Raw genomic sequence first — 16,104 nt, forward strand, 5'->3', positions numbered from 1 at the left:
GAGCCACAGCAACACAGTACCAGATCCTACACCAACACAGCACCAACACGGCCTACACCACAGCTCACAGCAGCACCAGATCCTTAACCCCGAGTGAGGCCAGGGATGGAACCTGCTTCCTCATGGATACTAGTCTGATTCGATACCGCTGAGCCACGACAGGAAATCCATATTCTTTTTGTGTCCCACGGCTCTGAAACCCAACAAGTATTTCCCGCCTACAGCACACCTCAGCTTAGACTGGCCATGGCACACACTCAGCAGCCAGCCATATGTTGCAGTGGCTCCCACCACGGACAGCACAGCTCTCAGCCTGACCCAGGGCTTCCTAAGCATTTTCTTTCCTTCTCTGATGATTTCCTAGACTCTGCCTCTCCCTCCACTGAGAGCTGAGATTTACTGTCTAATCGCCAAGTCCTTCTTTTCCCCATCCCGCTGGTCTCCTACCAGGCTCCTTCTGGCGTGTTCTGTAAGCTCTTCTCCCTGGGCGGGCAGGAGCCCATCGCTAGAGATGCTCTAGATGCCCACCTGCAGCCCAGGGCCTTCGCAAAGCAAGCTTGGAAAGCGGTGGGGGATGACCAGAAGCCCCTCCTCTGCCTATTCCTTCCTGAGCCTGTGAGCCCGAGGTCTCCAGCGAGTCCCTTCCCTCAGCAGGAGCTGGCACAGGGAGGCCAGGGCGCTGCGAGTGCCCCGCATCTGGCGGATCACTGCCACATTCTCAGCTGAGACAGCCCCCAGGAGGAAGGCCTTGTTTTGACTCACCTGGGGGACTCAGGGCTGCCCTGAACTAGCATGGCTCGTCCTGAGCTGCGGAGGGTGCGGTGGGGGTGGGAGGCAGTGCCAAGGCCGGCTCCCCCGTCCACCTGCAGTTCAGGCCCAGAGGGGTGCATGAACCTTGGGGGTCGGGGAGACATACTGACACAGCTCTGAAAACGAGGACAGTAACTCGTGCGTTTGGGACAGATGCTCTGTGCCAGGCGCCGTGCTGAGCTCTGTACCCGCACAGCTGCGTTTACTTCCCTCAAGGGCCCTATGCTAGCAGCAGTGCTATTCCCATCCTGGGGACGAGGGAATCAGAGCACAGAGACACGGAGTAACCTCTCCACATCACACAGCGGGGAAGTTGTGGGGCCAGCTTGAATGTGAGCAGTCTGAGTCCGGAGTGGCCTCTCCCACAGCATGGCACCACGCTCAGGAGAGTAAAGGCCGCCTCATTTCCGACTGTCCTCCGGCAGGAGCCCCTGTGTAGACCGGCCATTCTCCGGCCGGGTCAGACCTGTAAGTCCCATGAGTTGGAGGAAGACAGAGGTTGTGACGCAAGCCTCTCAATGTATAAAGTCTCCACGGGGGTTGAGAGAGGACACTGGGATCTCTGTGGGGGGGGCACCCCAAGTCCAAGTGCCACAAATGGGTCCCCAAGATGCCACGCTAGCCAGTCCCTTGGCCAGTAGGGCTCCCTAACTCACTATGGTCCTAAGATGTCTCTACTGAGGGCAGAAATCAAGGGCCGGCATGGCGCCTCCCTGAAGTGGCACTGTGTCGGGGCCAATTCACGGAGCCAGGTGTGAAGAGGTGGCACTGTCTACTAGCAGCCCCCACCTCCCCACGGCAGACCTCCCCAGGCACGGGCACCTCTGACTGCTGGAGAAGCAGGCATCAGTTTCAGTGGCCAAGAACTTCATGGCTGAAAGGGGCCCCTGGGTTCACATAACCCATCCCTGGATGCACAGAGGAGACAGCATGGGACCTGTTCGAGGCCATGCGGCATGGAGAACTCGGTCCCTCAGCTGCAGAGACTCTCCCGGGCTTTCACTTCCCGTGGCTGGATGGAGCTGAAGGCCGTGGGAAGTAGGCACATGCCAGGGAACTGGGGAGACTGACCTCGGTGCCTGGGAAAGGGAGGCTCCATGATCCCGCCCGCCTCCAAGGGGGCAGCTCACGGCTGCTTTGCCAGTGGGGCTGGCTGCCCGTGCTGGGCTGCGCACATGCTCTGTGGAAAGCCGGGCTCTGGAACCCGGGCCCTTTCTAGAGCAGGTACACTGTACCGTGTGCTCAGCTCCCGGGCTGCTACGTCGGAGCCTGAGCTGTGTGCTCTCAGCCCTGGTTTACCTTCCCCAGAGAGAACAGGACAGGGCTCACTCACGGTTTAAAACACACTTTGGCGCCGCTTCCAAAACGTCTAGACTAGCCACTCTTGGGGCTCCGGAGTTATTTCAAGGTGTCTACAAAAGCCCATTCCTACCAAGCATTTTCTCATAAAGCATCTCGTAATGAAGGTTTGACGCGTATACATCCTACAATATTCAAATGCATGGTGCTACTGTGGCTATTACAATATTGACCTAAGGAATAAGCCTTCTGATACTACTAATACAGCATGAAAAACCCTAGCACTTTTCTCTGGGAGGCAGCACTTTCTTTCTGGAATGATAACCCTTTTTGATATTCATATGTTACAGTTCTTGCCAAATGAAAGCAAAGGTAAATCTTAAAAAGGAACTGTTTCTGAAAAAAAAATTCAAAGTTGTTCTTTATAAAAGATCTTTGCATCTTTTTTTTTTGTTTTCCAATCAGCACCTGCTATAGGTTGGAAGCACTGATTTCTAGATCGTACTGATTGTCTTATGCAGCCAGCTGTGCTAGGAGACCTGTGCTGAATGTCCCCAGTGAGGTTGGTCCATGGCAAGGCTCGGAGCATCACAGTAGAAGCCTGTGCCCACAGCAACACCCGTCCGAGCTCCCGTGTCAGGTCACGGGCCATCATGCCAAAGCTTCTATAACTCTCCAACTGTGACTAATGAAGTTCAAACGTGTGGGTCTGGGAATGAGACAGACTTAGACTGGATCTAAGTTGGTCACTAGTTAGCTGCGTGACTTTGGAGAAAAAATTAACCTCTCTGGGCCCATGTCCTTATTTGTAAAATGGGGACGATAACAGGGTCTTGTAATAATAGTGGTAACTAGGAGTTCCCATCGTGGCTCAGTGGTTAACGAATCCAACTAGGAACCATGAGGTTGTGGGTTCGATTCCTGACCTTGCTCAGTGGGTTAAGGATCCAGCATTGCCGTGAGCTGTGGTGTAGGTCGCAGAAGCGGCTTGGATCATGCATTGCTGTGACTGTGGTGTAGGCCGGCAGCTACAGTTCCGATTAGACCCCTAGCCTGGGAACCTCCATATGCTGTGGGTATGGCCCTAAAAAGACAAAAGACAAAAAAAAAAAAAAAAAAGGTAAGTACATTGTGTAAACTGCTTTCTGTGGCCAGGTACTGTTCTGTGCTCTTGATACACCTGAACTCATTTAGGCTCCATACCCTTATGGGGTGGGGACCAACCAGACACCCAGTTTACAGATGAGGAAACTGAGGCGGGAGAGGTGAAGCTGCTTGCCCTGGGCCACGCTGCCAGGATGGTGAAGTCAGGATGTGCGCCCAGGCAGCGAGATTTCACCACCAACGATTCACAGCGATGAGGGCACATAAGCCACCCCAGACAGACAGACAGACAGACAGGGACAGGGAGAGAGGGAAGGGGAAAGGACAGAGAGAGGGGTCGGGACCATTCGTCCTTAACCTTCTTCTCCAGCTGTGAGCACACTCCCTCCCTCCCTCTTCTCCCCGCTTCCCAGGGGGTCCAGTGGCTAAGTCCGCCTGCCGTGCATTTCCTGTGCCCCAGGGACGTGGAGGAACCGGGTGCCACCCCCCCCCAGCTCTTCCCCACTACAGTGACCTTGTCACTCCCGCTCTCCCCTGTGGCAACTGTTCACCTGGCAACTGTGAGGGTGGCAACTGTGCCGCCCTCCCAGCGTCCTGGGTCAGAGGGGAGATGCGCGAGGGAGAGGAGGCTGACGCTCTTGGCTTAAGTCGGGTATTCTCCCTGTGTTTAGGTCCAAAGGAGGATTGAAAGATTGAAAAAAAAAATCTGGGGTGTTCCCTTGTGGCGCAGTGGGTTAAACATCTGGCCTTATCACTGCAGCAGCTTGGGTGGCTGCTGTGGCATCGGTTCGAGCCCTGGCCCAAGAACTTCCCCATACTAAGGGTGCGGCCAAAAAAAAAAAAAAGAGGGGCAAGGATTAGTTTCGAGGAGATCCCTGGACACTTTAAGGTATATTCAGAGTTTTGTGCATAAAGAAAAGGGCCCAGAACTATCATCAGATTCTCAAGGGGCCACTGACCACCCAGAGGCTCAGGAGTGTCAGCTTCCTGGCAGCTTTCTGCCAGGCAGGGCTGCTTCTCTGTCCTGAGAGCATCCGCAGTCACGCCACTGCCCGTGGCTGGCCTGCGCTGAGGGAAACTGGCACCTGCGGGTGCCAGGGTGGGTTAGGTTTCTTGGTGACCCCGGAAGAGGCCATCTCGGCCAAGCTCAGTCCCCCTCAGGCAGCACCAACTGGCGGAAGCCGCACCCGGCCCTCCATCCTCAGCTGCTGCCTCCAGGGGCTGGGGGCCCTGGCTCAGGTTTCATGACTCTGAAGGCCGCTCTCCTCTCTGGCACAGCTGGTGACGCAGACGGGCAGCTGCCACAAGGACACCTCCGTTGGAGGGAAACAAAGCACTAGATAAATTTGCCCTCACTTTTTTTTTTTTTTTTTAACTTTCAAAGGGTAATATTGGCATTTGCTGCCGAATGACGGGTACAAATCAACACGCTGGTTCCAGTCCGGTGGTCTCTGGCAACAGTATAGGAACCAAGGCCTCCTGTACACAAGCGGACCTCTGCCTCCCAAGCTAGACAGCAGGGCCATGCCTGCCTCACAGGCAGTCACTTATGTCCCATCTCTGCTCCTCCAGGACCATCCTCCGACCCCACTGCCTCTCCCGCAGAGCAGGATGGTCCCTGGTGGCCTAGATCAACGACAAAGTCCTCACAGGCCTTTCTCTTGCTAGTTTTGTCCCCCTCCCTTGTCTACCCTCCCTGGCGCTGCCAGAGCGTCTCCTAAATTGGAGGTCTGCCCCCCCAACTCCCACAGCCTTAGGGACTAAAGCAGATTCTACTGCAGGACATGCCGGAGTCCCTGCACCTCCGTCCAGACCTCTGCCCCGAGTTCTGGAAGCCAATCTCCAAACCTGCATCCTGGGGGGATGCTCAGAGCTGCCTGAACCCCAGCTCTTGACGGGCCCACTCACACACCTGTTCCTCCTGCCCCAGCCGGGAAAGTGATACCAGGATATCCTGATCTGGCTCAAGGCCCAAATCTAGAAGTTCTTCTTTCCTTCATTTCCCTCCTCTCACTCCAGCCCACCCATCAGCAAACCCTGTCAATTCCACCTTCAGAAGAGATCTCAAGCCTATCAGCTTCCTTCAGACTGAGCCCCCATCCTGTCAGGACAGCAGCAGTGGCTCCCTGACCAGTCTGCACCCACCTGAGTCCCCCCTACATCCATTTTCTACACAGCAGCCCCGACCTCCTGCCCCTCAGCCCTAAAGTGCAGATAATACTACTACTGACCCCATGGGATTTAAACACCCGCAAAAGCTAACAATGCCACAGGAAGCCTTTGGCACAGCCAGGCCCAGGAAGCCTTCGGGGAACGCCCACGGCCGTTAGCTGGTGTTCCAGCGGGCCTTGGCTGGGGCACCATCACTTCCCACGAACGCCCTCGGAGCCCCCAGCACAATCATCACTACCCTTCCCAGCAACTTCCCGTTTACGTCTCTGCCTCCCTGGAGAACCTCAAAGTCAGGGACCACATTTGGGGGCTGAGTATCCTGGAACCTGAATGGCTGAACACAAGCAGGTGTACTGGAGGTGCGTGACAACTAGTTCGAAATGAGTAAGTGAATGTTTACCGACTTGCTCAAATAATTTTGGAGAGGTCCTAGGAACAGTCCATATTTATAATCAATACTGGCACACTTTGAAAACACCCACAGAATCCTTAGAGATAAGGATAAATTTTAAAATTATATCAAAGGAGAATAGATCCTAATGCTCGGGGGAGAAGGGAGCCTCGGTGTGGAGCGCGTATCTTCTCTTCAAGAGTGACCAGATCCCCCAGGGCATGTTCGGTGCTGAATTCCAAAGAAAGAAACCCTCCCAGAGAAGAGCCATCCGTTCCAGCCCCATAGCCAAGTGGAAAAAGCCACCAATGGGTGATATGGGGCAAGTCTAGGGGACTCAGACAGGGACGGAATGGTGATAATTCCCTCCCCAGGGGAATGTCATCATCCTGCAGAGTTTGGGGGGGCTGGCAAGGAAGGGGATTAGCTCGCTGCTTGGCCTGCACTGCCCCCATGTGGAAGGCCGCGCTACTACAGCCAACCTGGCATCGGCGACAGGCCAGCTCTTCCAGCCACACCTATGCACGCACTCTCCCACTCAACTGCCCTGGACTCTCCAACAACCTTCCCTGGTCAATCTCAGCCTTGCGTGATCCTGGACAAGCAAAAGGGGCTGGGCAAAGGCCTCTGCAAGTGCCTCCCTAGAGTCGCTGTGCATTGCTTACATCCTCTTTTTGCCCCCCCCCTTTTTTTTTATTTTAGGGCTGCACTTGTGGCATATGGAAGTTCCCAGGCTAGGGGCTGAATCAGAGCTGCAGCTGCGGGCCTACACCACAGCCAGAGCACCACGGGACCCAAGCCGAGTCTACGAACTATGCCACAGCTCATGGCAAGGCTGGATCCTTAACCCACTGAAAGAGGCCAGGGATCGAACCCATATCCTCATGGATACTAGCCGGGTTCGTCACTGCTGAGCCAGGATAGGAACTCCGTATCATCTATGTTCTTAAACTTGTACTTATTCACCTCCAACAGCTTCTCATCCCTCCCAAGAGGCTGTCTGTCCATCAGAATCGAGTTGCGTGGGCTTGCTGGGTACCCTTCAGACTCCCTCATCCGGCATCTTCAGTGTCCCACAAGTGGTGGTCCAAGCACTCTGCCTTGGGGCTCTGCCGCACGCAGGAAAGACCTAGGTCACTTGCTTTCCACACACACCTCTGGCTGGGACAGATCACTTACCCGGCTGGAGAGAAGACACCGATGCTGCCACCGAAGCTGGAGTCACAAGAACTGTCGGGCCCTCCTGAGGACAGAAAGAGGAACAGGGCATCATGATTAAGGCTGTGGGCGTCTCTTGAATGAACAAGATGCCTGTTACAAGGACACACAGGCCCTCCAGTCCCCCACACTGATTCTGGCTTTGGGAAAGGGATGTGGCTCTGAACCCTGAGGACCCCGTGCCTAGTCACTTCCCAAAGCTTCGCAACAGTGCCCATGCTTACAGGATGGTAGGCACAGTGATCTCATAAGGAGAAGGATGCCAGGGCTGAACACTCCTGGGAAAACTCAGAAGGGATTGTTGGTTCAAGGGCAATGGATAGCAAAAGGGACTTCTGGAACACTCAACATCATGAGCCACCAGGGAAATGTAAAGCAAAACCACAATGAGATACCATTTCACACCCACTACATAGCCAAAATAATAAAAGATAACAGGAGTTCCCGTCATGGCACAGTGGAAATGAATTCGACTAGGAACCATGAGGTTGTGGGTTCAATCCCTGGCCTTGCTCAGTGTGTTAAGGATCTGGTGTTGCCGTGAGCTGTGGTGCAGGTCACAGACGGCTCGGATCCCGTGTTGCTGTGGCTGTGGCGTAGGCCAGCGGCCACAGCTCTGATTAGACCCCTAGCCTGGGAACCTCCATATGCTGTGGGTGTGGCCCTAGAAGAGAGAAAAAAAAAGATAATAGTAGCACGCGATGGTGAGGATGGGGAGAAACTGGAAGCCTTCTATGTCGCCGGTAGGAATGTGAAACAGTGCAGCTGCTTTGGAAACCGGTCTGGTAGTTCCTCCTCAAAAGGCTCAACACATTTAGTTAAATGTGACCCAGCAGGTGCACTCCTAGGAAAATGAAACCTTACGTCCACAGCAAAACTTGTTCGCTGTGTTCACAGCAGCACTGTTCCCAACAGCCAAGAACAATCTGAATGTTTACCACACGATGAATGGATAAGCAAGATGTGCTGTGGCCGTACAATGGATGACTATTTGGCAATAAAAAGGAATGAAGTACTGATGGTGCTGCAACACGGTTGAATCTTGAAAACCTTATGCTAAAGGAAAGAAACCAGTAACAAAGGGTCACAGAGTTTGATCCCACTTATGTCTAGAATAGGCAGATCTATACAGAAAGTAAATGAGACCTTGCTGAGAGCTAGAGGAGATTGGGTGTGATGGCCAAGTTCTTAAATTAGGGAAAAAAAAAAACAAAAAAAAAACCCTTTTAGTTTTCAGAAAATTTTAGATTTACACAAGAGTTGCAACAATAGCGCAGAATTCTCTATTTTCTTCGTCTAGCTGTCCCCGACACTAACATCATGCACACCCAGAGCTCAAGGGCTAAACCAGGAAAGTCGCACTGATACACAGTATTAACTAAACTACAGACCTACTCCACATTCCACCAGTTTTTCCAGGATGGAAGCTGAGACCTCAAGCTGCATGTGGTTGTCCTGTCTCCTTGGTCACCTCCAATCTGCGACAGGGCCTGTCTTTCCATATCATTCATGAACATACTTTTCAATTGCTGGTCAGTTACTCTGCAGAACATCTCTCCATGTGGGCCCCTCTTGTGTTTTCTCAAGATTAGGCCGAGGCTACGCATTTAGGGAAGAATGCCTCCTAAGCATGTGCCTTTTCAGTGTGTGATGTCGGCGGTACCCAATGTCTGTCTGTCTCATTGCTTTCGATGTTAACCTTATCACTTGATTACAGTACTACCTACCAGCTTTCTCTCCTGTAAAGGTACTTTCTTTTTTTTTTCTTCTTCTTCTTTTTTTTTTCCTTTATCTTTAGGGCTGCACCTGTGGCATGTGGAGGTTCCTGGGCTAGGAGTTAAACTGGAGCTAAAGCTGCTGGCCCATGCCACAGCCACAGCCACCTCAGATCCAAGCCACGTCTGTGACCTACAGCACAGCTCACAACAACACCGGATCTTTAACCCACTGAGCGAGGCCAGGGATCGAACCCACAACTTCATGGTTCCTAGTTGGATTCGATTCCATATTATCCTGGGGAAGATACTTAAGACTAGACAAATATCCAGTTTTTTCCCCTCAATGTTCCCTGTTTTTAGAACCCATCACTGGATCTTGCCTATAACAATGATTACTATAGAGTTTGCCTAATGGTTATTTTCTACATTCCTCTTTCCTTCTACATTTATTAACTGGAATTCTTTACAGAAGAGCTGTCCCTTCTCTCATTTATCTATCAATTGATCCATCCATCCATTCATTTATAACATTACAGACTCATAGATATTTATTTTATTCTGTGGGTTACACATTAAAACTACCTCTTTTTTGGTTGTTGTTGCTTTTTTCAGGGCTGCACCCGAGGCACATGGAGGTCCCCAGGATAGGGGTAGACTTGGAGCCATGCAGCTGGAGGCCTATGCCATAACCACAGCAACGCCAGATCTGACCCATGTCTGTGATGTACACCACAGCTCACTGCAATGCCAGATCCTTAATCCACTAAGCGAGGACGGGGATCGAACCCTCATCCTCGTGGATACTAGTCAGCTTTGTTACTGATGAGCCACAATGGGAACTCCCAAAACTATCATTATTTATACTGTTGTTCAAATGGTACCAAGCTGGGCCTTTTAAAAGTTTAAAATTATACAAGTAAAACATATTCTCACTTGAAAAATTTCAAACAAAACAAAGCAAAGCCCCCTTCTCTCTCTAACCTTCAATCTTACTCTATGTGCAGGTAATTACTAGTTAGGCAAGCATCCCTCTCAGCTTTTCTTAATCCTACTTTTTGTTTCCTAAACATAAACTTAAATAAGATCAGGGAGATCTTCTGCAACTTGCTTCTTCCCCTTCCTACCGGGTCTTAAATCCGTGCTATGCCAGGTGTGGGCCGTGCATGGCTCCTCAGTCCCCCAGGAAGAGGGGCCTTGATTTCCATCTTGACAGAAAAACTCCAAGCTGCCACCTGTCCCTTCTAGTCCCAGAAGCCCTTTAGGGGACAGGGCACTACTCAGAGGGAGCAGGGTGGCTGTGGGTGTCAGCTGGCCTGCTGAACAGCTGGGCATCCACTGGAATAGGCCTGGGCAAAGGCGGGGGGAGGACACATGGGGAAGCTGGGAACAGCAGCGGGGGCTCCGTGCTGGCCACCCCCCACCCCCCGCCCCGGCCTTTTGGAAACACAGGCATTTACAGATGAAATGATATGATGTTGGAAACGGGAAGATTCATTTTGTTTCCGAATTTCACTCTTACATCTCTCCTATGCTTCTTTGTGCATGAGTGTGGGCACTTCTCCAGGACCCCAAGTAGAGGGAGCTGCTGAGTGGGAGGGTCAGACACCTGCTGCTTTGATGTTGCCGAGCTGCCCTTCAGGACGGTTCTCCCCTCGTGTGGGAGCAGCGTGTGGGAGCAGCGTGTGGGAGCAGCGTGCGGGAGCAGTCATCCTCTCAAAGCCTCACATGGGACTATTAGTCATCTCCGAGGTGTCTGCTTAAAATGACACACTGTTTTACTTTGCAAGTCTGGGATGCCCAGTCAGGCTGGGTGCCCTTCTCTATCAATTCCCAGACTCGGGAGCCTCAGGACCTGGCTCTGAGCCTGACTACCCTACGTATTTGCTGTGTGACCCTGGGCAGGTCGCTTGCCTTCACTTCCATTTCCTCACCTGTATAATGAGCCAGCCTGCACCAGAGTTATGACAACAAAGGAACCAGCATCTGTTAGGGGGGTTAAGAGGAACTAACTTAACCTGACCCACATCTCTATTTCCTAAGGAAAAATTCTTCAATGTTTAAGGCTCTTGCCAAAAGTACCTGCCAGACAATGTTTTTAACATGTTTACCCTCTGCCTTCTCCCAGTAGGAAGGTTTGTTGTTACCAAACTCGCTCCACGGAATGTGTATTTCCTTTATATAACCAGGGGGAAAAATGCGGGTGGGGTTAGAGGAGAGGAGAAGTGAAGAAGAAAGAAAATTGGAATAAGCGCCACGAAGCCAGCAGGTGCCCCCAGTCCTCTGTGACCAAGCCCAGGGTCACAGGATCACTCATCTGTGGATCTGTCCCTGAGTTCCTCACGGCCAGGTCCCGAGTCTGATTTCCTGGCATCTGCAGGGCCCACGGAGGGGGCCGACACACGCAGTCCCATCGGAGGTTTGCCAATGTGTGGACTGCATCACCTGTTTACCCGCGGAGGTGACCAGACTGCCACTGGACACCGTATCTATAGCTCGCTCCTCACCTGGGCAATGCTGATGACAGAAGACAAGGGGGCAAATGCTCTGCTTCTGACAACGTGGCTAAGTAGTGGGTCTCATTACAAACAGGCACTGAAACAACTTGACACTGAAGCACCTGTCACAGGGAGTATGCTGAGAGCTGGATACAAGACTTTCCCCCCACAATTAAGGTTCCATTATTACCCTATTTAAAAAATAAGGAATCTGACAGAGTTCCCGTCGTGGCGCAGCAGAAGCAAGTTCGACTAGGAACCGTGAGATTGCGGGTTTGATCCTGGGCCTCGATCAGCGGGTTAAGGATCCAGCGTTGCCGTGAGCTGTGGTGTAGGTCGTAGACATGGCTCAGAACCTGTGTTGCTGTGCCTGTGGCGTAGGCTGGCAGCAACCGCTCTGATTCGACCCCTAGCCTCAGAACCTCCATGTGCAGCGGATGCAGCCCTAAAAAGACAAAAAGACAAAAAAAAAAAAAAAGGAATCTGAGACTCAGAAAGGGCCAAGGCTACAGGTAAAAAGTCAGCAGGGCCAGGTCTCATGGGCAGGCAGTTCTGAGTACAGAACCTTGGCTGTGACACCCGAGACAACCAGGGGACATCAGGGAGGGGGAGTCAGAGCAAGTGAGTGGGCTGGGAGCAGTACCCCACTAGTCCTGGCGCGAGGGAGAAGCCTGGGCATGGGCGAGTGTGAGTGTGTATTCACACGCATAGGGTCTGGCTGACAGGCCTCAGGGTGGGGCTTGCCTGCAGGTGTGCTGTGGGACACACACCACATAGGCCGGAGTTAGGGACGGGGCACTGCACAGGGAACAGGCAGGAGGCTCCTGCCTTCGTCCAGCTGGAAAGGAGGAGCAGAGTAAGAGCAAGTGGGAGGGCTGGTGAACCTGCGCCTGGAGGAGCTAGTCCCAACCCTCCTGGATTGCTGGCACCTTCTCCTGGCACTTTGGTGAAGCAGTGCGGGTCTGGAGTGTGTGTGGAGGCCCCAGATTAGCTGCTGCCATCTCTGGGAACTGCGATAAAGTAAGCTCTGCATCTGTTGAAGTGCTGTTTACGAGGCAGTAAAATCTGGAGCCAAGCTGCCTGAACGACTCCTGATTTAGGATAAGTTTCTTCTGGGCTGCGAGCTGTTGCAGGAACGCTTCGGGAAAATGTCTAAAAGGGTAAATGAGCTGCATTGGCCGGGAATCGAATCCGGGCCTCCCGCGTGGCAGGCGAGAATTCTACCACTGAACCACCAATGCTCCAGCTGAGAGCGGCTCTGTCCCCAGCGGTTTTGCTGCTTGGCTCAGCGAGGTGCTGGCCCAGCTGTAACCTGACTCCTGAGGCGGTCCCACGCATGCAAGGCTGCTCCATTCCCCCAGTCGGATCCACGGGAGGAGGCCCACGGGGTGCGCTGCCCGCCACTCTGCTCGGGTGTTCACGAGAAGCCCAAGAGAGGTGATGAAAGAAAATGCTTTAGAAATTCTTTTGGCTTCTGGGGATAGGTTCCCGACTTCAGTCTGTGAGCCTTCAAGATTTGAGTAGTTCCTGCATCATTTTATGCTTCAGCTGATGCTGCAAAGACCATCACCCTAGAGCGACCTCTCAGTGAGGACAGAGGCCCAAGAGATGGAAAAAGTCTAGAGTTCGAAATAACACCGAGAGAGTCAAACTCCGGACTCCAGCTGGCATCAAAGTGGTGTTCTTCATGTTGTGGATAAATAGGACATCAACGTTATAGGAGTTTGAAAGGAGAGCACCAGAATTCCCAAGGACCGGATAATCCGAAGCTGGAGCTTCCTTAAACCCACGCAACCCGCCTGGAATGACTGGCAGGGAAGGCAGCCAGCTTCTGAGACTCTGGGTATCTACCGTCAAGGCGCCAGTGAACCCTGCGGCCTGTCCTGCCCCGCGCCAACTGCAGCTGAACCCCGAAAAAGGAAGGAAAGCATTAATGCCCTTGGAGGCACAAAGAGTTCTGGAGGCTGACTGCCAGGGTTCAAGTCCCACCTCTGCCACTGAGTAGCTGCCCGAATGCCAGATCCTGGTGCCCGTCTGGAGAATGATGATAGCAGCCACCTCACTGGGCTGTTGCCAGAATTAGGAGCTAAGAAATGGAAAGTGGCCCTGGTGGCTGCGTGAGGCCCCGAGTCAAGTTCTACGACCTCTGGGTCCCTGTCACCCTCCCTGGGAAGTGAGGGGCGGGAGGCAGCCCACTTACCACTGGCTGTCCCCTCCTGCTTCGCCGAGGAGTCTTCGGGCTTGGCTTCTGCCTGCTTCTGCACCACGGGCTTGGGCTCGTCGGGCTCATCGTCCTCAGGGGTGACCAGCTTCATCAGGCTCTGGTTGCACACGTTGGCCACCTCCTTGATGCCTGAGTCCACTGATGTAAGGGGCAGCCTGACCTGGGGGTGTGTTGGGGGCTGGACAGGCAGGCTGAACTGGGCACATTCTCCTTGCCACGCTGGTGTTCCCGCAAGATGCCTCCGTGTCTCATCACAGGGCCCCTCCTAGTGGGCCCCCCACTGAGACGCTTTCACCTGCCAAGGCCGGGAAGTGTGAGTTCAGAGACTTGGGGCCTGGAGAGCTGCTCCCTTTTTGTCACTAAGGACATGGGGTTTGAGGGCAGTGGTCTTAGCTCCATGTCCCTGGTGCTGCCCTGGCTCTCCCCGCCCATGCTCAGCTCCGCCTCTTGCCACCTTGAGGCCAGGGGCTACTGGGAGGTGTGATGGATCCTAAGGGAGCCCCCATCCCACACTGCAGGGTCCTGCAACTTCATGGCCCGCTTTGGGGCTGCCCTTGTTTCCTCCCTCCAGAGTGAAGGATACTTTTCTTGCGGTCGTCGTAGGCCAGGCAGGGCAGGACGGCGGTCAGGATCCCGGAAGAGTAGGGCAGCATCACCCGGCCGGCCAGCTGGATGAACTCCCGCATCCAGCACATGGCTGTCAGCTGGATCAGGTCATCTGGAACAGGGATTGGCTGCTTCCAGGACGGTTGGCACAAGCCGCCAGTGCTCCGGCCCGCCAACTCTGCCAACATGGGACTGGGGGACTGGAGGGGACCTGAGGGCTGGCGCTGCTTCTACCTGTACCGATACTGTCTCACCCTTGCTTTTTTCTTCCAAAGGTAAACAGAGGTTTGGAACTATGATTCTGCAGCAGATCGTCAGAGTAGCCATGACCTCCACTCGGCCCTGTGTCCACACCACTGTCACGGGGCTCTGCAGCTCCGCTCATCAGGTGGTGGAGCTTACTTCCTCACTCCTGGTATCTGGGCTGGCCTTGCTAGAGTGGCAAGAGAAGGTGGTGGGAATGGTGGTGTGCATCGTTCAAGTCTAGGCCTCAGGAGGCCCTGCTCACACCCACCCTGTCTCCTGAGGACCCGCTGATGCCCCGGGGCTGGGCTGCTGGCTGATGAGACACACGATGATGGTTCCTGTGGCCCCCAGGTGACAGCTGGCCAAGCGCCAGACATGAGAGACCACACGGACCACCCAGCCTCGCCAACCCTCCAGCTGACTCTAGGCATCGGATGGAGCCCAGCCCAGCCTGGCCCAGGTGAGCAGGGCCACCCAGCTGACCCGGAGACCCAGGACAATAAAAGTGAGTGTGAGGTGAAGCAATTATATGGTATGGCGGTTGGATACTCAACAGAAGCAAAGACACGCACAACCCCAAACTCCAAGTGTTTCGACTCACAGCATGAAAGCCCGGCCTGCCAGCAAGAGGGCCGAATCTCACTCCCTTCAAGGTTCAGACCAAGTGAAAGAGCCTCCACGTTGACAGAGAATAAGACTCTCTCCCACTAGGACCCACCACTCCCGGAGGCATTGCCACATGGACTCATACCCCCACCAGGACTCCCTCCAAGAAGAACAGAGAAAGGTGCTCCTGAGGAGGCGGTGGGGACGGCGGGGGCCTCACACACTCACCTGTGGTCTGGCAGTGGATCACCAGGATGTTGGCCATCTCAGCAAACTTAACACTGGAGGGGTTCTTCTTGATTTCTTTCAAGAATTCTCCAAGGACCACCTCACACCTACCAATGGGCAAGGAGAAGGGAAATAGCACGTGCCAGCCAGGGCCCGAGGAGCCTGCACAGTGCCATGTCCGCTCTGGGTTGGCCACCCCGAGGGGGACCACACGCTGACGGGATACACTGGGCAGATGGCCGTTTCTCAGAGGCTGGGGGTGGATGAGCTCTTGGCTCCTCAAATCGGAAGGTAGATGAGCCGGGGGAAGAGAGAACTGCTTGTCCTGCTGACACCTGGCTGTTGGGTGTGGGGTACGAGGATGCACGGGGCGGGGGGAGGCGGGGGGGGTGGGGGGGGTGACGGCAGCTGCCTGCCCCTCCCCCGCTCCACTCACATTTTCCGAATCTCTTTGCCGTTGTCGCCCAGGATCTGGAAGAGTCCATCCAGGATCTCCGGCAAATAATCCAGCAGGTTAATGTCTGGCACGGACTCCAGAACCAGGATCTGACCCGGGGGAGGAAACCAGCAGGCAAAGTCAGCGGCCCGAGAACCTGTATCTCCTCGCCCACCATCTGGGACTGGCCGGTGAGCAGGGGCCCTGCCGAGGCAGCATTTCGCGGCACTGCGGGAGCCCCACGGGGGGCCGGGGGGCCAGCGGCTCTTGCTGTGTTCAGTGTGCAGGGGAAGAGTCATGTAAGCCCAAGGCATGCAGATGCCCGGGGTGGAAGGGGACACACGGGACAAGCAGGCAAGGCCAGAAGGGGTGTGACCGCTGGAAGAAGGAGCACGGTTGGCTTCAAAGAGAAATCTGGGGGTTTCTGGAGACCAGAAAATCTTCTCCTCTTGAGGGGCAAACGGGATGGGCTCTGGGGGCAGAGCTGAATAAATGCATTTTCAGCTTCTCGAGTGTCCTCGGCTCTTAGAGGGGTCACGGTGAGGTGTCTC

The 16,104-nt window shown here is 54.1% G+C and overlaps 1 protein-coding gene and 1 non-coding gene across 3 annotated transcripts in view; both read right to left on the bottom strand.

Moving 5' to 3' along the window:
* VAC14 (VAC14 component of PIKFYVE complex) overlaps positions 1–16,104 on the bottom strand; it is a 104,461-nt gene that overhangs the window by 68,835 nt on the left and 19,522 nt on the right. For both annotated transcript variants that reach the window (XM_047789541.1, XM_047789542.1), the window contains exons 6-10: positions 15,554–15,663; positions 15,118–15,224; positions 14,015–14,149; positions 13,408–13,560; positions 6,956–7,019 (exon numbers count right to left, since the gene is read on the bottom strand). In XM_047789541.1, coding sequence (XP_047645497.1) covers positions 6,956–7,019; positions 13,408–13,560; positions 14,015–14,149; positions 15,118–15,224; positions 15,554–15,663 — 569 coding nt within the window. The remainder of the gene's footprint in view (positions 1–6,955; positions 7,020–13,407; positions 13,561–14,014; positions 14,150–15,117; positions 15,225–15,553; positions 15,664–16,104) is intronic.
* TRNAG-GCC (transfer RNA glycine (anticodon GCC)) lies at positions 12,378–12,448 on the bottom strand. The gene has a single exon. It is a non-coding gene; the product is annotated as a tRNA-Gly (tRNA).

The sequence above is a fragment of the Phacochoerus africanus genome, chromosome 8 (assembly GCF_016906955.1).
Source record: "Phacochoerus africanus isolate WHEZ1 chromosome 8, ROS_Pafr_v1, whole genome shotgun sequence".
In the NCBI taxonomy this organism is placed as follows: Eukaryota; Metazoa; Chordata; class Mammalia; order Artiodactyla; family Suidae; genus Phacochoerus; species Phacochoerus africanus.